This window comes from Lichenostomus cassidix, chromosome 26 (genome assembly GCF_008360975.1).
Source record: "Lichenostomus cassidix isolate B80296 chromosome 26, HeHo_3.0, whole genome shotgun sequence".
Lineage (NCBI taxonomy): Eukaryota > Metazoa > Chordata > Aves > Passeriformes > Meliphagidae > Lichenostomus > Lichenostomus cassidix.
Window position 1 is genome coordinate 2,285,982 of NC_139506.1, and position 26,105 is coordinate 2,312,086.

The window sequence follows — 26,105 nt, forward strand, 5'->3', positions numbered from 1 at the left end:
CCCCAGTTAACCATTGGTGTTCCTACAGGTTTGTTTACAGCCTCCCGGGATGAGCAAAGGGCTCTGGAGATGATTTTCTAAAGGGCCCATTCAGCAGGGAGCCGGCAGTTCCATTCTGGGAGCCCTCATCTTTAAATTGAGGGCAAGGATTAGGATGCAGAGTGGAAAGGCTGAGGACAAAACATCCCTCACAGAGGGTTTCAGTCGCTGCCAGCGGCACCGGGGAGCCGGAGGCTGCTCTGCGCCTTCTGTGAGCGCACTCAGACGACCAACCACGCTTTGAAACTTTCACTGCACATCTGTGCATCCCTGCCTGGGCTCGGCAGCGAGCCAAGGGCTGAATTCCTGCGAGTCCGTGCAGCTCCCACACGTCCCCAGCGCTAGGACCCAGAGGGAGCTGGATCGCAGTGAGTCAGAGCGGCGCGGAGCGCTGCGAGCGCTGAATGAGGCTGCACCGGCAGAGGGGATGTGAATGGCTCTCGGCGCTGGGCACAGGGGACACGATCGGGGTGCCACGGAGTGCACAGCAGCCTGGACACCCCTCGGCAAGCGCGGAGCCCCCGGCGAGCAGCGCTGCGGCTCTGAGGTGAGTGAGCCGCCCGGCAACTCCGGCATCTCCCCGGGGCCAAGGTGAGGGTGCTGCGGCTGCTTTGGGCTCTCCGGACGAGGCACAGGTTGGATGTCTGCCGAAAACAGCCTTTGCGAGCACAGAGTGCTCTGGGGGAGCCGAAAATCGCATCTGCTGAGGCAGGTTTGGCTGCACGCACATCTGGAAGGTGTTCGTAGGGCAGCTGTGGATAAGCTTAAGGCTTGGAAAACATCTTTAGTAAGAGCGGCTTAATCTTAGGGAAATGCAAGTGGTCTTATTCTTTTTATCCAGGTATATGGGAACTTAGTTTTATTTGCATTCTGCAGCAGTTACACCTATATGAAAATTCTTTAGTGGCTTTGTTCTGAATATTGAGGCTTTCTTATTTCCCTTTTTTTTCCCCCAGTGATAATTCTGCTCCAGATAAAAACTCCTTTCTTTCTTTACTAATATAAATAAATAGGAATTCTGCTAAATCCAAGCGTGACTGACCCAAGGCAGAATCCTTTCAGCTGCAGACAGAGCAGGACTTCACCAGAGACCGTGTATCCTCTGGGATGTCCACTTGAAAAAGCTCACGACCTCCCTGCAGCCTGTGTGTAGTGACAGGATGGAGCTGACAATGTTTATTGATTTATAGCTGGTGATAACACGGTTTGAGCTGAGACATTGCTCACAGATAAAAACGGGGACCCCAGGCAGGGAGACAGAAGGAATTTGTGTGCTGAGAACAAAAAGTGTTTGTGCTTCGGTTCTTTCTTCACTTTAAATTCTCCTTATATGCTCAAGAAGTTTTAGAAAAACACCAAAAGTGAGCGTGCTTGTCAGGCTGGTTTTCCAAGTTGTCACAACTTGGAAGTTGCATTGTAACTGTTAGACAGATAATTTATGGATGTTTTCATGCATTAGAGTATCACAATAAAGTTTTTGGGGCACTTTTTTTGCTAAGCCAAACGAAAATGTGACAATTAGCTGCAATAAGACTGAGAGGGAGGTGACTTGTCTGTATGTTTCTGCTCTTGGCACTTCGAGCTGGTTCAGATATTGTGGAAAACAAGCTTTTAAAATCCCTCTGCCAACTGCCATTTCAGGCAGTTTTGTCTGAAATTCAGAGGGTTACAATATTTTCTGCATTTCCCCAAGAGATTACAGGGATGGAATGAAGAATCAAACATACTGGAGAGTTCTCAAGTATGATAAGAAAGACTTGGCCTTTAAATTTGTTAATAATCATAGATATGAATCATTTTTAAACAAATCTCAGCAGGGTCTGGAGAGGAGCCCCCCGACACATCTGTGCAGTAACAGTGATTTCACAGCTTGATCAGTCCCAGCCACTCACCCTGGAGGGATCTCTCCCTCACAAGGTGGCAAAGAAAGTAACTGTGGCTGTGTTTTTCTCATCCTCGTGGCTGAGCAGTGCTCCTTTTCCCCATCAAAATCTGAAATTATTTTTTTAGACATCCTCATTTAAGTTCAGTGGAGAGTTACGATGGCCACAAACAGCACTTCAACCTATATGCTAAATATACAATTATTTCATAGGATAACTGAGCAGTCTATGAAATAACTACATGATATTAGTTTTAAAAATCAGGTTAGAAAAATACCTCAAATATTTTATTCAGATTGGCATTTTCAAGTGTAAAATGTTTTTTCTTTAATGGGATGTCCAGAACAAGGGTCAAATAGAACACATTAAAAACTAGAGTGTTTCAATCAGTAGAATGAATCCCAAAACTCCCCTACTGCTCCATGGCTTTGGCCATATGAATGTTCCTTTAAGCACAAATTCTAATAATTGCTTTTCTGTTTTCTTAAAAAATGCTTTCAGGACTCACAGAATATTGAATACGTACTAATTAGCATTATTGAATTAAATTAAATGCACGTGGAAAAAATACTGCTAATTTCAAGAAGTTAACAGAAATCTGTGATTTTTTTTATCAGCATTTTACGAACAAACTGCTGATTAAAAAAAAAAAAAAAAAGATAAAGGGTTACTAAAATCCATGGTTTCATTCCAAAGGATTCAATGCTCTAACAGCAACAGTCAGCGCTGGATTGGTGGGGTTAGAAATATTTGTCAATCCCAAAAGTGAGGCCAATAAAAGCCAGGGAAACTCAACCCCTTCCAGCCCAGCTACAGCAACGGTGACCTCTGCCGGCAGCGCCCGGGGAGCCTTGGGCAAAGGATTTATTTATTAAACCAAAGTATTTATTCAATCTCACTGTATTCCCAGAGAAAGGGGCAACACCTCTTCCCACCGAATTTATCTCGTGGAAAGAGAGAAACTTCTCTCAGGGCAAGGGAGCTGGGAAGGGGCTGGAGCACCAGGAGGGAGCTGGGAAAGGAGCTCAGCCTGGAGCAAAGGGGATCAGGGGGACCTTGTGGCTCTGCACAGCTCCTGACAGGAGGGGACAGGCAGGGGGGTCAGACTGTGCTCCAGGGAACAGGGACAGGAGGAGAGGGAACAGCCTCAGGCTGGCCAGGGGAGGCTCAGGTTGGATATTGTGGAAAATTTCTTCACTGAAAGGGTTGCCAGTTTTGGGACAGGCTGGCCAGGGCAGTGGTGGAGTCACCATCCCAAAATGCTCAGAAATGCCCAGTGTGGCTCTTGGGGCTGTGGGTTTGGGGTGAACACAGGGGTGCTGTGCTAACCTGTGTCTTTTTCAACCTTAATGATTCCATGATCTTATGGAAGCAAAAAGCACATGTGCCAAAGCTCCTACAACTGCATTCCTTCCCTGGCCAGAAGGAATTCTCCCTGTGCTGCCTCTGCCCTGAGCAGGGTCACAGAGGCCAAAGCATTTAAGAACATTTCTCCAGCCAAAGCTCGGGCACAGATGTCCTGTGGGATGTGTTGTGGCTTTTTCTTCCCCCACAATGCCCTTTGTGCAGCCCCACAGAATTCATTAAATATTTCTGTGCGTGTGTATGTGAATTTATACCAAAAATTACGTGGTCAAGCAAAACAAGATCATTTTTGCTCTTGCCAAGAGATCACAGTATCAATTACTGTGAGTTATGTGCACTCTTGTCTGCCCAGTGCCACTAATACTAAAGCCATGGAGTTTGGGGGAAAGAAAATCTCAGACCCTCAGTATAAACCTCCCCTGTCCCCAAATCCTGGGTGCTGCTTGTAGTTCTGGTCACCAGTCACATGGATAAAAGGAAAAAGTAATACTAGAAAAGGTGCAGGATGGTGAAAGCCTGGAACATTTTCTGTATTTAGAGAAACTCCAGAGATTATGATTTCTAAGTCTGGAAAAGAGATGGCAGAGCAGGGGTGTGAGGGAGATATTTATAGGCACAGTTGTCCTTAAGATGTTGAAAGGAAATGGCTGTTGTCAAAAATCAAGGGGCAAGAAATCAAACTGGCAGGTGGTGATGTCAAGGCAAACAAACCAAGGTGGTATAATGGAGCTGTGGAATTCCTTCCCACAGGACACTGCAGGTCTCAGGGTCAGGAAGCAATCAGACACTGAAAGCAAAGATGCTGCCTGTTGTTCCATGAATCTGGGGTTCCAGAGTGACCTCTGAGTGGGAGAGCAGCCCAAGGAGATGATCCCCACATGGTTGCTCTGTCTCTACCCCACTCCCCAGCCACCCCCAGCTGCTGCAGGAAGCAGAATTACTGACCTGGATGCCCTTCTGCTCTAGTTCCTTCTCCTTGCTGCTCCAGCTGTCAAATACTTGACCGACCCCACCCAAAAAAAGGTGACTGTGTAATATTTACTGTGGGCTGTCAGTGAGAGAATGGCAATTCAGGCAAAATGAAGAGGTAAAATATCATCCCTCGTTTTGATTTTTTCCCAAAAATTAGGTGTAGATCAGTGTTCATGGGAGTTCCCACTACAGAAAGACATTAGTGATGAGATTTACAGCTCCTCAGGCAAATCAGTGCCTGAACAGATTATGACTGAGATAGTGGAGAAAGGCCTGTGGATCCTGGGGCATCTTGTGCAATTCACTGAAATGGGGAAATACCATAAATACCATTTTATCTTATCTCTTTGTGGTCTTTCTATGGTGCTGACATCTTATTTGAAACTCATTACTGAACTCAGGTCTTTTCTAACAGCTTCCACTAAAAATATTATACACAAATAAATCTCGAGTAAAAGGTAGCAGGGAAATGCCCAACTAATTCCACTGACAATAACCTTTCACTCTGAGAACTGCATCACCCTGCAAAATGCAGCAGAGAATGGCAATGCCAGCAGGGAAACCTGGATGCCAAGAACCTGGGGGTGTTGACAGAGAGCTGGGGAGTCACCAAGGCCATGCAGAGCTGGCTGCAGCACCCAGAGGCAGCACAGCTCCTGGGAGAGCCACTTGGATCACACCAGGACTGGAGCAGGAGAAAAGGAGCAAAGTGCTGCTCAGGTTTTGAGCTTGCACACAGCTGGAAGTGCTCAGAGCATGCAGAAATCAGGCCCTAAATGCACACAAGGGCTTTGGTATATTATCTAAATTCAGATGACTGCAGGAGGTAGTTTGAGATAATATTTGATGAATTTTCTACCACATTTCTGTCCATCCTTTGAGTTGCCCCAGGCCACTGTTCACTGAATGAAACACCTCTGACTTTCCCTTATCTTGGAGGCAGAGGTTATTTCCTTTCCTCTTTTTTCCCTGAGGCTCCTGCATTTACAATGCTTTGAGGTTTTATGGCACAGTAGTTGACACCATCGGGTGACCCAAATCGAGATGTATCAATCACACATTGGCTGTGGCTGGGATTGGTTTTATCACATAAAATCTCAGGATTGTTTGGGTGAGAAGGGAACTCATCCTTGCCATGGCAGGGACACCTTCCACTGTCCCAGGTTGCTCCAAACCCTGTCCAACCTGGCCTTGGACACTGCCAGGGATCCAGGAGTAGCCACAGCTTCTCTGGGAAATCCATTCCAGCCCCTCACCACTCTCACAGGGAGAAATTCCTCCCCAATATCCATCTAGCTCCCTCTCAGCTTAAAGCCATTCCTCCTGTCCTATCCCATGGACATGACTTCCACATTTCATAGTGATATTTCCTGGAAGAAACTGAGAGATGGTGACAATGCACAGGATAAATCCTGAGGAGTTGCCTGGCCTGGACTTTCCAGCCAAACTCTAACAGAGTATCCCCTCAGTGTGACAGAAATCAAACCTGACCAGACCACTTGAGGTAGTTCAAGACTTCTTTTCTTCAGGGGTTTTCTAAAACTGAACATCAACACACACCATAAACTGGTTCCAAAAATTCTTTCCCTCATTTATGTTCCTGGCTCCAAAATCCGATTTCCCTTCCCCATAGGGTCCATAACAATGTGCTAATAAAAGATCAGATTCTGCTCACATTGATTTGTTAGGAATCAAAATCCCCACTGATTTCAGTGGGAAAAGATTCAAGCACAAAGATGGAAAAAATCAACCAGAAGGTAAAACAAGTTCTTTGACTGTATTGGGCCTCAGTTTACGGATTATTGACAAAATCATAGAATCATGGAATCATTAGGGTTGGAAAAGACCTCCAAGGTCATCAAGTCCAATTTTGACTGCACACCACGATGACCACTAAACCATAATGCCCATTTATGTTATGGAAATTCTCCTTCCAAGAATAAAATCAATGAACTGAATGACTAATTGATCACATGAATCTGGTTCTTAACCCAAGGCTGGTAATTTCTTTTGAACTGCCATATTTCTGGAAAATGTTGCTACCTTAAAGAGGATGCAGCAAAAATTGCCTTAGCTCCATTACTTGTTAACTGCCCAGGAAATTTATAAAGATTACCCTGATTCTGACAGTTCTGACCTACAATCAGTAAATTAGCCCAGTGTAAATACAGCTGGGAAGCAGATTATGTGTTTGATAGCTTTCTATTTGCCAAGTATGGCTTTGCTAGGTGAAAAATCACTATTTTGATTTTTTTTTCTGTTCTTAATCACTTTGTACTTCCCCCTGTTGTATAGGTAGAAAGGTGACACAGATTTTTTTAGTGGTCTGGTTCACTGCTTTACTTTGACTGTTTTATTTCATTCCTGACACAACCATATATGATCCAGGCTGTTAAAAAAACCAAAACAAAACAGAGTTCTTCAGAAATTTTTGTGATGGGGATTTGCCAGGCACCTCATTGCTACGTAATACTTTGATTATGATCCATTTAAGAGCTCTGGCTCACAGAATCTGTGTTTTTCTATTTTGAAACATAGCTTTTCTTCGTCTTCTTTGACGACTTTATGTGCTGGATGAGTCAGGTATGAGAAAAGACCTGTGCTTGTTCATAAAGAGCTTTGCCCTGTGGTGGATGACACAGCCTGCATTTTCCAAATGCATCATTTCCTGCCCATTATTCCATGATCCTTTTGGGATACTCTAGGTCTCAGCACCAGACCAGCAAGGTGTTTGGGGTGGGTGAATTCCCACAGCCATGCAAACTGTTCATTTGAATTATTTGCACCATGATATGTTTACCTTGCTCTTAGAATCTTCTCTTTGCCCCTGTCAGACACAAGGAGTCCTTCACCTGCTCATTCTCATGTATTGAGAGGGTGTTAAAGGGGTTTTCTTTAAAGGGCAGTAAGTTGATTATTCTTTTATCTGCCCAGTGCAGCAATTTTATCTATTTCCTTCAGCAAAACTGATCGCAGTAACTGCACTTCTTACCTGGGAGGAGAAAGTACATGAATTTTGTCAAGAGAAGTAGATAAGCACAGAATGAGCCACAGAAGTGAGGTTTGGGTTCATTTTCCACGTCAAGAACCTTTTCCATCCCTCCCCTGGTCTCTGGAAGGTGTCCCTGCCATGGCAGGGCTGGAATGAAATGGGATTTAAGGTCTCTTCCAGCCCAAACCAGCCTGGGATTCTGTGATTGGTGTTATCAGTGCTCTGAATACTCAACATCCATGTTTTTGTTCTGCCTAGATCCAAACCCTCCCTGCCCCAGTCCCTCCTGCCAAACCTTCCTCTCATCATTTTCTCAGGCACAAGCTGTAAAGAGTGGAGTGCAAAGGGTCACTGCTCAGCCTCGCATTCCAGGACACTTTATCTATGCCAAAAGTGTGAGTTTCTGGTTTTGGCAAAGCATCCAGAATCCAAAGCATCAGAGGGAGTTTGATCCCTGAGCTCTCCCTGGCTGCACGTTCCTGCTGCTGGGAAGGGCTGTTCTAGAGACCTTTTCTTTTTTCTGTGCGTTCTGAGAGAGAAAAGCATGTGGTCCTTTCCTTCCCATTGCTTCCCTCCTATTGAAAGCAAGAAAATCAGAAAACTATTTAAGGAACTGCAGAATTTCTCCCCTTGGTTCAATATTTCAAATTTTAAAAAGAATTCAAGCTATTTGAATTCAGTCTTCAGCTCTTGCTTGTGCCATCACTTGAAAGCAAAAGGAAATACTTTCTATGAAAATAACACATTTCCAATGCCACAGGAAAACTGATGCAAAGTTTAAAGTTCAGATTTAAAGTTCATCCCTCTCCCTTTGAATTTGCAAAAGCTCATTTTCAAGTGACATGTATTTAAACTCTGGCCTCGTGCACAGAGTGAAGTACACACCTAATCATCAAAACTCCCCTCTGGTTTTCATTTTAAGCAGGCAAAAAAAATGATCTTGTAAGGCTTAGACCTTGATTATCTGCTTTGAACCTAATACTAATGCAAAGAAACCCCAGAGAAAAGTTGAAAGATGCAAAATTGAATAACAATAGGCCTCTTTAAAAAGATGGTTCAGCTAGAAATCTGCTAGACATATGTTTTTTTAAAAAATAGAATAAAAAGCCAATTTTTTTTGTGTTAGACAATGTAAAATTGTCATGTATTCATCATCTGATGAAAATTGCTGCAAAAACAGGCAAATTGCAAAGAAAAATCTATTCCTATTGCCACAATTATGTCAGTAATCTGTGGAGTCACACTTTTCAACAGCATTTAATATTTTCATACTCCAAACCACATCTGGCTACAAATGTCATCTTCTGTCTCCTTCCACTGCATCCTCATCCATATTCTCTTCCTTGCAGTTCACAAAAAAACTGCTTTCTTGTAACCACGAGGATTCTTCCTGACAACTGATTCACCACACAAAAGCACTAACAAATAACCCTGTAATAAATACAAGGTGCACATCAAATATCCTGACAAGGCAAATACATGGTTACATATGGGGTTAAGAGTTATAATGACAACTAATTTCAGATATATCAGGTTATTAGACTAATTAATGTTGGCACACTGGAAAATTGTGGACACAGTGGAAATTCAGATTTGAAATGGGAGTTTTCTGAAGAGTTTTTGTGGAGCTACAGAAGGTGTGAAGCCCAGCCATGTGTTCATGCCCTGCTGCAGAAGAGGGATGGACTTAAGTGAAATACAAAGGAGAGTCACAATTACATGGGGAAAAGATGATGGAATTTATTATAGAATCATTAAAGTTGGAAAAGACCTCCAAGATGATCAAATCCCACCTTGGATTGAACACCACCACACCCATTAAATCATTTTGCACCCCTGCTGTGATTAATGCTCAACAAGAAAGGCCAAACCCACAACCAAGAGCTCCTGGATCCCAGCAGGGGTTTCCCAGAGGATCACAAGTTGTAGGTGCAATTGAGAAGCTTTGGACCAAGAGTTCCCATATTCTTTAGGAAACCCAACCACTTCCCTTCGCAGGCTGAACAGAAAGGTGAAAAGTTGAGATGGGATATTGGGAAGGAATTGCTCCCTGGGAGGGTGGGGAGGGGCTGGGATGGATTTCCCAGAGAAGCTGTGGCTGTCCCTGGATCCCTGGCAGTGTCCAAGGCCAGGCTGGACAGGGCTTGGAGCAACCTGGGACAGTGGAAGGTGTTGGGGTTGGAGCTGGATAAGCTTTAAGGTCCATTCCAACCCAAACCATTCCAGGATTCCACATTGATTCTTTCTCACACTGGGCCTTACCTGATGCCCTCCCACCTGCTCTGCACATTCAGCCAGAGGAGAAAATGTTCACTCCAGATGCAGGAGCTGAGCCAGATGTCCATGCTGTAACTTTAATCTTGCCATCAGTGGTGACTACAGAAGATTGTCCCAGCCTGTGTCCTGCTGCCCTGGGTCACAGGAGGACTGTGGGCTCATTAGCTGTGACATCCCATTCCGTTGTCAAGTGTGCTTGGAATTTCCGATATTACAAACGGGATGGGATAGCTTCACATGACAAATATCAAATATTCATCAAAGCAAGCAGTCAATAAAATTGTGCAACCATGTGCGTGCAGGGAAAAAGATGATTCATTTACAGATGTGCTGCTGATAAATTTTTCATCGCTGCACACAACCTGGGGCACATCAGGAACCAGACAAATGTTTAAACACCACCGTTATTTTCCACTAGACAAACTCTTGCAAGAAGTCTGACATTTCAGCTCCTCTTTCCAATGATTTCTGCTGGATGTAAGAAATAAAACCCATAGAAATATCCTTTTGGGATTAATTCTCTAAACATAATGGCTAAAAAGCCTACTGGCTTTACTCTAAAACACTGCAATTTTTACTGCTAGTACTAATATCTGCAAGAGGCTGGTATTATTTATCTTTCTGAAAGCTTCTACAAAGTTGTTTTAACTCCTGGAGGCTGCAAATTTTCTGTCCCAGGGACAAGGCAGCACTGCAGCATCATTCAGAAGGAAGAATGTGAGAGAGAGCAGGTGCCTTGTTCCAGTCTGTTAAATCTGTACATTACAGTGTAACCTGCTGTAACCCCAGAAAATGGAAATAAAAGGGAGCACTGGTGAAAGTCTTCAAATTATGGCAAAGAACAAGTTTTCAGGAAGCAATTAACTGCCTGACTGGGAATATCCCTGCTTTTCATTTGATCTCAAACTCATGGGTGGTATTTTGAAACATTTGATTGAGCTCAGTCAATTAGCCTTGATTATGGTTTGGCTTTTCCCTCGCAATAGGCTGATCCATAGGGAATGCCACTCATACCAACACTGAGGCAGAGCAGGATGACTCAGCTGATTAATCAGCTTTCTTTTTCTTATTAAGAAGCAAGTCTTTGGCTTCCCCAGCTGCTGCAGTGATCACTATCGAGCTGGTGTTGTAACTCACACAGCTTTGGTCACCCCTGACTCACATTCTGGGAGAATGAAAGTCATCTGCAACAAAGATCTGTGATAGAATCATGGAATTATAGAATCCCAGACTGGTTTGAGCTGGAAGAGACCTTAAAGCTCATCTCATTGCACCCCTGCCATGGGCAGGGACACTTCTCACTGGACCAGGTTGCTCCAAGGCTTCCCTCTGTGACTGAGGGACACATAGAGCAAGGCTACACCCAGTGGTTTCTGCTCACCATAAAGTCCTTGGCATTTGCAGCAGAAATGTTCCCATCCCTGTTGCTTCCTGATCAAGATTTGCCCCTAATTTGGAATCAACCATAATCCCCATGTTTATGGGGTCTGACAAATCCTTCCAGAAAAGTAGGTACTGAACCCTCGCCTGTATTTTGCTAAATAAACCTGATCACTTCCTTAGAACACAGAATCTGCAGATGAGCCATTTTTTCCAATCCAAAAATGTGATGAATTTATTAACTAAATTAGTGGAAGGAAAAAAAAACCAGCTACTTGTAAAAATCTTAAGTAAACACAGAGCTTTTCCCCCTTTCTTTAATAGGTAAATCTCACAAAACACAGCCAGAGTACAGGCACAGTGTGTCATCATGATCATGCAATGCCTACAATGTAAATGGACTTAATGGCAAAATTAAACAAATCTCAATTAACAGCACAATGATTCCAGACAGGCAAAACCCATCGCTCTCCCAACTTCCCACTAAGTAGATCTCCAAGCGTGGAAAGGTTGCCAGCTATGGGGAACAGTTTAAAGTTAATGACAGTAAAAATGGGATTCACTGGAGACTGTAATCCTGACTCGGTAAGCATTGCCAGAGGCCTGACATGAAGGAACAAGTACTATTTCAAGCAAACTGCAAAGCCAAGGCAAAGATTAACATCTGTCAGAATCAGCTACAGATGAGATTCTTATTGATCCTTGAATGTCACGAGAATTTAGAAGGGCTAAAAGGAACTTTAAAGAGAATAATCAAGTATCTGCGGATTCTGTTTGTAAATCTGAAGTACTTTTCCCACATTTCAGCTATTTTTTTCAAACAGCTGTGTGTGATGCAGCTCAGTGCTACAAGGCAGGAGAGCTATTTCTTCCAACTTAGTCACTGTCAAGCTTAGTCTTGTAGGAAAAGCAGTGACAGGGAGCAGTTCTGGTGCTTTTTCCAACCTCCAAGACACTGACTTTCGTGTTTGGACTATGTTGCTGTGGATTTTGTTTCTGCCTTATCCGTATCTATCCCTACTAACAAGATTAAGGCTTTGCTCACATTCTTCTAATTAAAATGCTGTAATTCTGGGAAGAGATTCCACGTCTCCTTTTAGCAGGGTAATCAGTGCATCTGTGAGTTCAAGTTACTATTTTTTAACATCAAAGCTTGCACAAAGATAGCTCTCTTCCATGCAGGCCATAACTTTATCCATGCTGGTTTGAATCATAGGCTCCATTTTGTAGCAGTGGGATCAATATCATCTCCTGCAAGGAAAGGCTGGGAGAGCTGGGAATGCTTAGCCTGGAGAAGGCTCCAGGATGGGCCAGAGGAAGATTGGCTATTAGTGAAAATTTCTTCATTGAAAGGCATTGCCACAGGCTGCCCAGGGCAGTGGTGGAGTGGAACACTTGGAGGTGTTCAAAAACCATGTAGATGTGGTGTTTGGAGACATGGTTTAGTGATGGACATGGCTGTGCTGTGTTAATGATCTTAAAGGGTTTTTCCAGCCTTAATGACCCTGTGAACCTCAAGCTGTACTTCACCTACCAGCTGCAGCCTTAACATTTTATTTACAAGTTTTTAGTTGGGTAGCTTCTCCTTGCTTTATAAAGTACCACTGCACAGCCTTCAAAGGTACCTTCTGCCCTCACTCCTTCCCCCTTTTTTATATATATTGTTGTGGCACAGCACTAAGAGGAGGTTTTGTTTAATCAGCTTCTGCAAGGTTGTTTAGGTGAATGTAGGTTGAGGAAACTCATTACAGCAGTTTAGTCTTCCCAGTCCAAGAGTTCCCACATTCAATCTATTGACTGTTCTTACTATGGAAATGGAAAAAAAAAGGTTCATATCTAATGTAATTAAAGATAGCAAGGAAAATAATATGCTGGTAAACACAGTTACAGTAATCTTCTAATCCTGGCCCACTTGTAGAAGAATTCCCACATTTCCAAGTCCACATACCAGGGAAGTCAGTGAACCCCACAGAAAGCTGAAGTGTGAACAGTGCAAAGATGTCCAATGCCATCACTGATAGCATTCATGGTTTCAGAGCTAATCAGACCCAGAACAGAGCCAAAGAGAGTTCTAGAAAATGTTGTAGAAACACTCAAGGGCACAGTTTAAAGGAAAAAGAGGCATCTTTCCCATTGTAATTTGTGCTGTAGCTGAAAATGCTTTCAACAACTAGATGATGCCAGAAAATGTTAAGACCCTTCAAATGCTCCTCACACAAGCGAGTTGCCAAACACAGATTTATCAGAGCTGCTGAGACTGCCAGGCCAGTCCAACTCCCTGTTTCCTGTTCTTAAGCAAAGGTTGCTGAACTTCATTTAAACTGCTTTGCGCTCTGCTCTCTGCTTGAAGGATTCCCACAGCACGAGAAAGACTCCAATCTCTCCTTTACAGACACTCTTCTGTTGAGCTGTACTTTTGCACAGAGTAACTGTGTGGCCAGGAGAATTGTTTAAAAGCATTTATTCCAGAGACAGCTGCAGGCTCCCAGCAAGGGAGGACATCCTGCACTCTGCAGCATCATCACTTCTCTGCATATTACACCAACCATCCTTCAAGCTGTGTGTGAGGTGAGGATATTCCAGAGCTGTCAGGCTCCAGAGGTTGAGGATTCAGGCAAACAAACCCCTTCACACATTGAAATGTCACCTTAAATTTCATTTCACCTTAAATGGCTGAGTGGGGAATAAAAACCTCCTATCTTAAAACATCCACAGCAGCTGCCTCCCCTCAAACTCTGACATAATACAAAGATGGAAAACTCCTACTCCCCACTGCTCGCTGGGTCTGAGCCCAGCAGCCCACAATGTACAGCTGAAATATGGCCTCAGTTCAAACTGTCTCTGCTCTTGGGAGCACCAGCAGATTTGTTGTGCAGCAGCTGCCTGACACACTCGGCGTGCTGAGAGTGCTGAAGTTTGGGTTGTGTCCCCCTGGCCTAGCAGGTTTGGTGTCAGGGTGGCAACTGAAGCAGAGCTGAGATTCTCAGAGCATAGGAATGAAGTAACTCCTAAATCAATCTCTGCACTGATTCAGTGCAAGGAAACGCAGCTTGGATTAGTTTTGCTGAATATATATTTTGTTGCTAATGTGAAGAATCCATTACATTTTGTTACCACCCCTCTTTAGGGAGTCCAGCAGTTGGCTGGCATTCTGAGTTAATACAGGAACGAGTTAAAACTATCATCCTGCAAGGAGTAAATATCTTCCACAGCAGATGAAAGCCAAGATGCTGAAGAGGTCCCACGTGTGCTGCAGAGAAGATTGTGTGGGGCAGCAGCTCTGAGGCAGCTGGACTCAGTGTGTGAAAGGAGAAGGCAGGAGCTGTGCAGATAAAGCAGTCAGAAAGCACGTGGAGCAGCACTTGGAGCTGGAGAGGAAACAAAACAGAAGATGTCAAGACATAGGCATGAGCAGGGGCAGGAGTGAGAGCCAGAGAATAGATTTTTAGGGATGGCTGTCTCACTCTCCTGCTGCTTTTTAATCTGTTCACTCCATAAAGAAAGGTGCAGAAAATGGTTTTGGTAGAGGGAGAAGGAGCTGCAACTCACATGGATTACAAACACTGGCAAAACCACTCTTGTTTTTCTACCACTGGAGGCACGCACACACTAAAATACAATGAACAAATAAGGACAATAAGGCAAATAAAAGCATGTGAAGAAACAGGATTGGTTTCCCAAACATCCTGAACACTTGTGCTTTGCAATGGTTTACTCTGCTGCCAAGTAATCAAGACGATCTCCCAGGCTGAACTCAGGAAAACATACAGGGGGGGAAATGTAGGTATGGAGCATTTTGCACAGTGTCAACACACACAGAAAGCAGGCTTTAATCCTTGTAAGTGCTGAGTACAAACACATGAAAGCCTAAGGGGTAAAAATTCCAGCAGCACCACAGTTTACAAACCAGCTCTGTGTCTTCACAGAAAACGATGCAGCACTGGTGCTTCTGTAGTGCTGCAACTCCAAGGTGAAACCCCATTTGCTTGTTTCCTTTTTCTGATCATGTTAAAAGGACCCACAGCATTAGAAGGAATATCTTAAATGTCTAAGCAATAATAAGAACCTGGTGTTTTTCTTGGTAAACTACCCTAGATGTCAGGAGATTCCTATTTCTCCTGCAAGAACTACTTGTGCTTGCAGAGAACATTATGAGATGACACTGCAATCTGATAACTCAGTGTTTCTGTGGTTTACTTTGCTTTATTTGGTGGTGTTTCCAGATTTTTTGTGGACAGCTCTACTACAGACCCTGTTTCTTAGGAGGTTTTACCCTCTCATTTCAAAACTACACCACATCTAAGAGGTTCCTGCTGTGCAGGGAAACAAAACCCTTTATTCCACCCCTTTGGTAACTAAATTTTTAAGCCACCAGCAAGTGGTAAAAAAACTTCAAAGCTGAAAGCTTTTCTTGCACCCAACTAAGGTATTTGCTTAGTTTAGATTTAACACTAAGATTATTACTTAATATATTACTACATTACTATTTATTTAGATCTGCTTTGTTTAAAACCCACCATATTTCACATCTCTGTAGTGGAGTGCTTAGGAATTCTAAAGGAATTGTTTTGAACTCCATTTAAATGGGAAATGCAGGTGGAGTACAAGGGTTTGAGAATTGCTGCATCTTCACAACCTGCAGAACAAACTCAGGCTTTGCAACGAGGAGATGTACAAATATCTGCCCAAACCTTGAATGTCACCTCATGCACAGCAGGACACAAAATGTATGTCCAGTTGTCTAGAAATTATGGAAATAAACTTCTCAAATGTACAGGATATGTCAAAGAATATAGAATACAAACAGCCAATGAGTAACAGCCAAATTACTTAGCTTTTTGTACAAACAATTCACCTTGGGGTATGATGGTTTAAGGAAAAATATTAACATTTTTATATAATTAAAAGTACTATCCCCGTGCCTTGTGAGTTAAAATAAGGAGAGCACAGAATGACTGTAGCTGCTGTGGGGTCAATATAATTTCCAACTGCAATGAAAATAAGGAATTACACTTCTAAATGTGTCATTTGAGGTTTTTTCATCATTAATTCCCTATAATAGTGCAAAGTAAATCATGAGGGAAGGAATTCAATCCCTAAGAAGGTAACTGAATTCTGTAGTTCTGTAGGACTCATGAAGGTAAAATAGATTTAGAAATAGGAAAGAATATATTAGAAATTAAAAAAAATAATAAAAGGAGGTGGGTAATGGAGAAGAGGAACATTGCTACTGCTTGGCAAGAATCCTGTGTTATTCTTTGGGTTCTTCACATGCTACAGAAGTAAATTCTACAGACCATAAGCGAGTGGGGAGGATCATTTTATTAAGTGTTTGTAAAACCACTCGACATTTCTGGATGGAAAAATCCTACATAGGCAAAGCAATATTCCATTCCAGTATCGACTGTTTCTTCCCTATCTCAGCACTCTCTGAAGGAACACAAGAGCACCTCCATGTCATAAGGTTTTGTTTTGTAGATTTTTGTCTATATCCTTAAGGGGGTTTTTTAATGGAAAAAAAAATCCAACACTTCAGTTTGAACTGCTCCAGCTACAGAACTTTTTATCAGGTGCAGCCAGACCCTCAGATCTATAGAAGAGAGGTTTTAAGGTTCTCTCAGCTCTCTCCTTTGCTGCATCCTTCTGTACTCTGACTCGCCAAGCACAGACACCCTTCAGCTTCTCTCTGGAATTTCTCGGAATTCCTGCCCCATTAAAATATCATTGCGTCATTTAAAATAGTTATAAACGCACTGGAAGATTTGTAGGAGATAAAATTCCTTTTGGATGTAAATAATTAATACAATGGGAAAGTCTGAAAAGTCATGGCCGTAATTTATGGCTGCTCCTTGTCCTTACATAATGTTCTTTTCCAATTTTATGATCCAGAGGAACACTGAGGATGATGGATTCTACCTTTGGGAATCTGATCATGACATCCCAGCTCATTTTTGTTTTCTACCTCATTTTTGGAGTCCCTACATTGATGCCTTACTACAACATGTGCAAATGCTAAAAATCGCCTTTGTTTCAAATTCATTTGTGCAGTTGTAGAAAAGTGAAAAAGGAGAATATAAATGAAAATTATGAGCTTGAATAAAAACTAGCACTGCTGCTGGGATTCAGATGTTTCTTATTAATCAGGGTTTGGAAAAGAATCAGGATTTATATTCCCTTCTGAATAGCTGGAATAAGATCACTAGTTGGAAAAGTTTACTGGCCCTGAAGATATTGTATTTTTCTGCCTTAACTACTCTTGGCTGTAAGAAGGGATGTAACATCACAGTCTGACTGCCCTCATACTTTCTGTTCCCAGCTGAATTCCAGTTTGATTTTGGTAGTTTTGTGAAGTCTGAAATTCCAGTTCTTTCATTCCTGGTAATTTTGTATTGGAAACCTCAGGGCCAAGTCTAGCAAGCCAGCTCTTCCCAAGTTTAAATCCATTTGGGAAAGGTGCAGAGGGGAGAAGGACAGGCCGTGCTGCAGCCTCAGGAAGGTCTTTGGGCTCACTGTTTTAAGCAGCAATAGGGAAAGAGTTCTCCTGTGTTTGGACAGGAATTGGGGGGAGCAGCAATCTTGGGCTGGCTGACAGCTGGGTAGGATGGAGGAATCCAACTTTATATGGATGGATTTATCCCATTTATCCTGCAGTAGTTTCTCTGTCAGTTAGTGCCTGAGATCTTTAGTCACTCCTTGGTGCCTGTGAATTAAGATATATGAAACCCTGGGGTCCTATAAAATATATCTCCAGCTCCAGGGCTGTTTGGAAAGTTCCAAAGTAATCATCACATGCCAATCATTGATTTTAGGATTGGCTTTCTGGACAATAATCTAGGGATGATATACAGCTGTGGTATGCTCTGATAACTTACTCCTAGCCAGGGTTTTTCTTTCTAGCTCATTTAATTTACCAGCTTTGTGCCATTGAGGTCATTGATTTCAGGAGAATCAGATTCACATTCTCCTCCAAACGCTGTTTTCTGTCATTTATTTTCGAAGATTTGTGACCAGTTTTGTAAGTGATGGGTTTTCCTTCACTGTATTTAAAGAGATTTTCATCTTGACAGGGACAATTTCTTTATCTTTTCTTTAATAACTGTCAGATTGGTTTTGTTATCTGAGGCAGGATAAACCTTTCTGCTGTGTCAGGGTGGCTCTGTGAATGTTCAACACTCACTAACAGCCAATCTGTCACTGCAAGAGCTGCATCCTGTCCCAAGCCTTTACTGGCATGGCCATCCTGACCTGGAGATCAGGATCCAAGACCTTTGGGCTTTTCCCAAAGGAAGCACATTTCAGATGGCTGTTGATGCCTCTAAACTCCCACGAGCATGTTGTACAAGTGAGAGGATCATGATGCCAAACACTGTAAAACAAATCTGAGAGGCAAAACAAATGGTCACATTCTTAGAAGTTTCAGTTTTGTTTTACCACTCAGGAGTTTTAAATGGAGTCTTCTAAAGGTGAGCTCTGCCTGGTCCCATGTCACCAGACCTGTCACCTGCTGTAGGAAGCCCCCAGCTGTGGCTCCAGGCTGGACCTTGTCCCAGCAGGTAGTTTCACTCAGAGCCAAGAGCTCTGAGGGAATGGGGTGTCAGTGAAGGTGATGTGAAATACACTTCTTTTCCTCTCCTTGAACTTCTCCACAGAGACACCAGCAAGTGAATATTGATGTACTGGTTCAGGAGGATAGCAGGGATAAAATTAGCCCCTTGCAAATAGGCCATTTCTATTACTTACGCCCCAATAAATACAAAATAAACCTTAAGAAGTGTTTTCCAAAGTGTCACAGACTTTGAAATTGGTGAATCCCCACCCTGCAGAATCCTAGAATGGTTTGGGTTGGAAAGGACCTCAAGGACCATCTGATTGCCCCCCCTGCCATGGGCAGGAAATATTCCACTATTGCTCCAAACCTGTCCAGCCTGGCCTTGAGCACTTGTAGGGATGGGTCGAGACTCATTAAGTACCCCAAATTAACAGAAGCTTAATGGCTGATGAAGCACCCCTGTTATTATCTTTACCTGGGCCAAAGGTGACTCAGAGCTCTGCAGGCAGCCCTGGGTGCACATCCTGTGATGACGAGGAGCAGCACAGTGCCATGATGATGCTCATGCTGCAGGGCAGCATTTTTCTCAGTCTACTGCTCTCCCTAGAAATCCTCAAAGGAACGTTTCAGTGCTGGAGGCATTTGGGGAAAATAAAAAAAAAAAAAAGGAAGTGTATGAGACACAGGTAGCTTCCAGCTGGCTCTCCAGCACCCATAAACCTCTTATTTACGGGCTGAGTCACGGCAGATATAATGGAGGAATGAATTGTTGAGTCCATTAGAAATTCCCATTTCCTTGCTCATCAGCTAAGATCAAGGGAAAGCTGTGCCTCTGACACTGCTCTTAGTCATAGTGGCTTCAGGATTCCCTTCAAGGCCTCCCAGGGCTCAGAAATCTTTTCCGTGAATTGCTCCTGCTAAGTTTTAATTCATATAACTCCTATACCTGTTAAACTGTTTCCGTGAGAGATGTGCCAGGGACACCTTCTCTTCAGCAGCAACTTCAGCAACAACTGCCTCCCTCATTTCTGTCTCACTACCAGAAGCAGTGAAACAAAATTAATTCACTGCTTGTTACTTATTTTGGTGACCTCCATGATCCCACTTGCTGCACTGACAGCCAAGCAGTTCTGTTTATTTTTTGCACATCCCTAAAACACGCCAACAACTTCAAGAATGACAGAAAACAACATTCCAACTTGTATCGTGCCTTAGATTACAACATTCTATGCTTATGTTTATTGCCTATGTTTATTTTTATTTAGAAAATAATTTACTTGCCCTTTTTGACAGAGCCAAATGAGCATTAATTTATCTTTTCTCTGTGTAGGAGCTACTTTAATTGGATGAGGTCAATGTGCAGTGAGAAGGCTGCACTGACTGCTGTTCTCATTGGAAGCGATTAATTTAGTAAATTTATTAAATTTTCATTCCTAATAATTTTCCAGGCAACATTCCCTGTTTGTCCGTTTTTCCTCAGATTCTGTGGGTAACTTTAATAAAAAGGGAATTCCCTCAACTTGTTTTGTTTGGCACTTGCTGCACTTACAGGTCCTGCAAGCAAAGAGCTTTACAAGACACAGAACCACTCACTTTCTGATGTGATCCATTCCTCCACTCTCCAGAATCATGGAATCCCAGAATGGTTTGGGTTGCAAAGAGACTTTAAAGCTCATCCAGTGCCACCCCTGCCATGGGCAGGGACACCTTTCACTGCCTCAGGTTGCTCCAACCTGGCTTTGGACACTTCCAGGGACCCAGGGGCAGCCACAGCTTCTCTGGGTCTCCTATGCCCAAACCAGTCTGGGATTTTATAATTTTACTCTACATGTGTTGAGATCAAGAAATAAGATTGAAGTGAGATTTTCTTACCCACGCGTCTATCATACTGTATGCGTGTAAATCCTGAAGAAAGACTCATTTCAGTAGGACATTTTATGAATGTCTGGGAGTGGTAGAACAGAGGAATAGTCTATGGATGCTGAATAACACGGCATCATTTACTGGATTCCACCACAGCCAGGAATCCGGGAAAAAGACAGTAAAAGAACTTTAAAAAAAAAAAAAAGAAAAAAGTCCTGCTGAAAATAAACGCTTTTGTGGTTAAAAACCAGCCAGTTGGAACTGCAACAGTGTTTTCTTAGGGTGGCAGAACAGTTGGAAAAGTTGTTGGATTATTTTTGGCAGTGGCCAGCACATTATAGCTCTATCATTACTGGTACTCAACTCTCCAGAGTTCACTGAAAGGGTTATTACTTCACTAGCACATTCCTGCAAAAATACAGCATACTCCATCTGTAGCATGAAGCTTTGGATTCTGGCACTCTGAGTGACCTTTCTGACACACTGAGTGGAACCAGCTCAGCCCCTAAACACTGCAACACCCAGGGGGAACCTGAGCCACAGCCCCAGACACAGCCGGGGTGGCCAAACCGCTGCGCAAGTGTTGCACAACGAGCACGTAACAGGGTGACTCCTGTGCCCTGCTCCGATGGAAACAGGCTGGGAAGGTTTCAGTTGGAGGTTTAGACATCAAGTAACTTGTGCTGGGGTGTTGCTGAGAGCCAAACCCAGTGGCTGCTGTTGCTGGCAGGCAGTGCTGCTGAGGACAGACACTCTGCAGGTGGAAAGTGAGTCCAGTGCATGCTTTGGCATTAGCAGCATGTTCTCCTCAGAGAGGGAGAACATCTCCCCAGTGCTCTTCAGCCTGAATGCAGCAGGATTTTTGCAGTACAGGAGTACCTTATACAACCCCCATTCACCTTATACAGCCCCCATTTACCTTATGAAATGGAACAGATAAGCTATTGAATAGTAAGATTAATAAAATACTATTTCTATCCCTTTCAGTGCTGTGAGTTTACAATCAGAAATGCATTTTGCTGAAAGTTACACATCCATCAGTGTGCTGGATTTAATTGGTGAAAAAAATAGTGGGGTCTACAGGACCCTTCACAGTGTAGTAATTAAGACTGGAGTAACTGCTGACCTGACAGTAGCAGCACAACTAACATCTAAAGATGTGCTTTTATGTGCCTGCAAGTTTGGTTCTTCAATTCTTCTCAAATATCAGCCACAGTCCAATCAGCCATTTATTGGTCTGCCAATAAATGGTAATCTGTGCTTCACCTCCTGAATTTAATGGTAACCAGAATTGCTTCCCAGAACAGATGTTGGGGCTGTGAGCCCTGCTTTGTCCCTGGCTGCTGTGCAGTGCCATCAGGTATTGCTGCCCCACAGAGCATCAGCCCTGGGTTTGGTGAGCCTGGAAGGTGCCTGAGAGGGGTGGGAAGCAGTGGATTGATAACCAAAGTCTGGTAGAGGTGCTGAGTAAAGGCAGCCCTGTCTTACAAAAGTGCTGCTGGGCAAAGTCTGGAACTGCTTTAGACAAGACAGGGGAAAGGCCCAGCTCAGAGAGCTGAGGGGGGAATGGTGCTGAAAACCCTGCTGTGCTGGCTAACGATTGACCCCAACCCTTCTGCTCCTAGTGACCCACGGCACACGCAGCTGGCAGGCTCAGCAGGGCCCCATGGCAAGGTGCAGCCCAGCCCGGCTCAGCTCTGGATGAAATAAGGAATTGCTGGGGGAGCAGTTCTTTGTGCAGTCTGCTCAGAGGTAAGCACAGCTCTCACTGCCCCTGGGGCTCACACCACAGGAAAGGCTTAAACAACATTTGACCAGCACAGAATTGGGGTTTAGTCCAGGTGGTGTGATTTTGGCATTAACTTTTGTGGCCAGTGTTCCCATCAGAACCACCAGCACTGGAGCAGGCAGTTGCAAGGTCAGGTGGCTGCATGTGGCATCCCCTGTGAACACCTCTAGAAAGCACCGGAAAGGTCTGATTACTAATTATGTGACAAAGCTCAGATAATCACAGAATCCCAAAATGGTTTGGGTTGGAAGGGATCTTAAAGCTCATCTTCTTCCAAAGCCCTGTCATGGGCAGGGCCACCCCAAACTCCCCAAAATAGCCTGTAAAATACCTCTATGTGCCAGCAAAAGAGTTCACAACCCTCACAGCGCAAGGCATATCTATTCTTTAAATGTTAACTTCTCTTGCTTGTGTTGCCCTCATTCACTTTTTTAATGTGCCAGTTTCTATTCTCCACTAACTCAATAATTGATAAACAGATTCAATTTTGAATCTTCAGAAAAGTTACCACATGTCCCAAATACATTCTGTCTGTGTTTGGGCCACACTCCACAGACTGATTTACCTCAAGGAGAGGAACCACAAGGCAATCAAAGAGAAAAGGCAAGCAGGGAAGGTCTTTCTGCTTTTGTGTTAATGGCCTTAAAGCAAAAATCTCAGCACGTGCAACACAAGAAACCCAGAAAAGGGTTTACTTTTACCTAAATGTAGCAGCATTTTACAGCAGCAAATCTTGCACAGCACAAAACCAGAACCAATTCTTTGCTGACATTGCAGCATCTTTTTCCTATAGAAGGAAATAATAAAAAAAGGGGTTTATGCATAAACACAATAGGTTGAGGCTGCATTGGCATGGCTAAATTGTGCCTGGATTTTGCTCTGCAAACCTTTTCCATTAACATTTCTGTCGGGAAAGCTAACTCTTGAGAGATGTAATGAACCATCTGACTTTAATTTGGTTGTAGAACAAGGGGTTACTCTCTGGATGCTGCACAGCCAAGCTCTGAGCTACACCCAGCTCTGTTTCCTTATACAGAGCATGACGAGTGCTCCAGCACAAGCAGCACGTGGGAAAGCAGCAACCCTCAGCCTTGCTCTAAGCAAATTAAAGTGGCTTTGGAACAGTAAGGATTTGCTCTGTGACAAAGATTTGACTCTCCTCATCATTTTGTCCCCAGCTCCTCCAGCCCAACTGTTGCACAGACAAGTGCTCACATGGCCTTTCTCTTTGTTCCTCCCCTCCATGCAGATTCTGCTGCTCCACCCTCCCCAGTCACTACCTTCATTTGGCATCTCCAGCTGTTCCTAAATGTTTGCTCAGCCCTGCACAAACCCTGCTGTTTATGTCATTTCAGCTCCTGTCTGAGATAACACACACGAGATCCTATGGGACATCTTAGGCTTGTTCTGCATTTTCCACAGGATTATGCTCTGGCAGAGCACCCTGGTTGAGTCCTTTAGTGCTGCTCAGGATTCTAGTCTGAGAAAACTCCACAGAGAGGGGGAACTGCAACCATAATTGACCCACACCCAGAAAAAATATTAAGACATGCTGGGAAATCACAGTGGAACTGCAGAGGCTGATTCCTGTGCTACAAAACCCTGTTTGTCCAGTGGCTTTGGGGCTCCCTGCCTGCTGGCCAGCCACAGCAGAGCTCAGGGCCAGCTGAGACATGTCAGGAAAACAAGGCAAAGAGACGGGGAGGAGCCTCAACTGGGCTTTTCTGTTTATACCCTGTCTCTGCTTATTAAGTCTTTACAGAGGAAATACAATGTCTGCCCTTCACTGCAGTTCCTGAGCGTTTTTGAATGTCTCTCATTCCCAACATGTGGCTGAATTAGTCAGCACATGGTAGTTGCCCAACGAGGTATTATTGCTGCTCCTCTTCCAGCATGCAATGGGTCTTAACAAAGGTTTAGACATTTGGCTTGTACTTTTTCATGCCCAAACAGACATCCTCTGCATCAAAGGAGGACCAGCACTGGCACTGCATCTGCTCTGCAGGGACTTTTGGGGAGCTCTTGCTTGTGGCATTCTGGAAAAACCCAGGTGTTTCCCTGTCCAGAATTCCCAGTACTTTGGCCACGATGGCTTTAGCTTTGCTGTATGTAAAGATGCCAATACAGAGGTACCTCAGCACCCACAGTGCTCCGACATTTGCCCTTGAATGTGAAAAAATCCCACCTGCCCTTGTGACACAGACACCTCTTTGAGGAAGGAGCCTGGGCTTCATCTGCCCTGGGTCAGTGATGTGGTGTGTCCTGAAAGGGCAGCTGGGATAACTGCTGGAGGTTGCTGAGCCAGCCAGGTGGGGCCTGGCCATGTGGCAGGTGAGTGACAATGGCATGAGGTGCTGGCTTGGTGGCCCTGCCATGGCCACAAGGACACCTCTGCAGACCCATTCAGGGAACGGACAACTGTTTTAGCCAAGGGATTGCTCCTACTTTCGCTCCTCTGCAGCCAAGAGACCAGGCCTGGCCAAAAAGGTTGCTGCAAAACTCACTAGAGATCTGACTCCTGGGAACATGCTGTCGCCATATGGTCTCCACATTAATAACACCAAACAAGTGCTTCATAAACAGTGCTCTAACAACAAATACCAGAGGAATTAATAATAATCTTGCTATTATTTTCTAATGTTCTCGCTTTATTAAGAACATTTATGCTGTCTGAATGAGCTCTTCCGGAAGAACAACATCTGGCAGCCACATGAGTACCTGATGAAATCCCTATGATCCTGGTATCTGATAAATTTATGGCCAGAACGGCAGCGGTTCGTGCCCGCCTGGCTCGCAGTAACAGTGCCTTTCTCTCTCGTTCTAGGTCATAACGTAATGCCCATGCTGTTCTACACTCTGACTGTAGCTTTTTTGATCGGCACACAGGCAGCTCCCAAGGCAGAGGACGATGCTCCACTGGAGTATCCTGCAGAACACTCCCTGCTCAATACCCAGAGCCACCGACCCCAGCTTGCCCAGGCAGCTCCGCAGACATCCCACGGCCACGCCGCGTGGAGCCTCGGCAGGAGAGAAGCCGTAAACATCACCCTGGACCCCAAAATTTTTAGGAAGCGGCGATTCCGGTCGCCCCGGGTGCTGTTCAGCACGCAGCCCCCGCCGGTGGCCGGGCAGGGGCGGAATTTGGGATTTCTCAGCGGCACGGGGGCTCTCAACAGGACTGCCAGGAGCAGGAGGAGCACTCACCCCGTGCTGCACCGCGGGGAGTTCTCGGTGTGCGACAGCGTCAGCATGTGGGTCGGGGACAAAACCACGGCCACCGACATCAAGGGCAAGGAGGTGACGGTGCTGGGCGAGGTCAACATCAACAACAACGTCTTCAAGCAGTACTTTTTCGAGACCAAGTGCAGGGACCCCAAGCCGGTGTCGGGTGGGTGCCGCGGCATCGACGCCAAGCACTGGAACTCGTACTGCACCACCACCCACACCTTCGTCAAGGCCCTGACCATGGAGGGCAAGCAGGCGGCCTGGAGGTTCATCCGCATCGACACCGCCTGTGTCTGCGTGCTCAGCAGGAAGGCGGCGCGGCCCTGAGCCTGCCTGGCACCCTCCGACCCCCCTACCTCAGCCTGTAAATTATTTTAAGTTATAAAGGACTGCATGGTATATTTATAGTTTATACAGTACAGAAAGAACCTCATTATTTATTAAACTCTTTTGGAAACCTTTGGTGTTTTGTAAGTTATTTAATGGCAGGGCTCTTGAAAATATGTGTTTGGTTTAGTCTCATTCACCTCTGCAGCTCTGAAGTGTTCACAGGGCCATTGAACAAGCTTTGTGCAAAGAGAAAATATTTTCCACACAGTTTTCACACATATTCCTCTCTTCCACAACAAAATTTACCTCAGAAAACCTGCCAGTTTATTGTAGGTTTATTTTAAACTGAAATTTTTTGGCCCAAATTTCTTTGTCCAACCAAGAGACCAAAAAAAATTTTCTAAACTTGCTCCCAGTGTTACTAATTATCCATTCAGATAT

General features: G+C 44.2%; 1 protein-coding gene and 1 long non-coding RNA gene across 5 annotated transcripts in view; one reads left to right on the plus strand and one right to left on the minus strand.

The window, feature by feature from the left end:
• NGF (nerve growth factor) lies at positions 1-25,796 on the plus strand. 3 transcript variants are annotated; one of them, XM_085082938.1, is made up of 3 exons: positions 16-586; positions 21,946-22,072; positions 24,934-25,796. In XM_085082938.1, the coding sequence occupies exon 3, from the start codon at positions 24,945-24,947 to the stop codon at positions 25,659-25,661; it is 717 nt and encodes a 238-aa protein (XP_084939064.1). In that variant the 5' UTR covers positions 16-586; positions 21,946-22,072; positions 24,934-24,944; the 3' UTR covers positions 25,662-25,796. The 3 variants fall into 3 exon arrangements, with proteins under 3 accessions (XP_084939063.1, XP_084939065.1, XP_084939064.1); XM_085082937.1 differs by lacking the exon at positions 21,946-22,072 and having other exon boundaries at positions 1-586; positions 24,996-25,796; XM_085082939.1 differs by lacking the exon at positions 21,946-22,072 and having other exon boundaries at positions 9-586.
• Positions 14,118-26,105, minus strand: part of LOC146426924 (uncharacterized) — a 62,118-nt gene continuing 50,130 nt past the window's right edge. The window contains exons 4-5 of one of the 2 annotated variants that reach the window (XR_014856592.1): positions 18,933-19,089; positions 14,118-14,276 (exon numbers count right to left, since the gene is read on the minus strand). This is a non-coding gene — a long non-coding RNA (uncharacterized LOC146426924). The remainder of the gene's footprint in view (positions 14,277-18,932; positions 19,090-26,105) is intronic. The other variant, XR_014856593.1, reaches the window with a different exon arrangement.

Coding starts and splice junctions, on each gene's coding strand:
- NGF (XM_085082937.1), top strand. CDS start 473: ATGGCTCTCGGCGCTGGGCACAGGGGACACGATCGGGGTGCCACGGAG. Junction 587..24,995: donor AGCAGCGCTGCGGCTCTGAG/GTGAGTGAGCCG, acceptor ATCGGCACACAG/GCAGCTCCCAAGGCAGAGGA.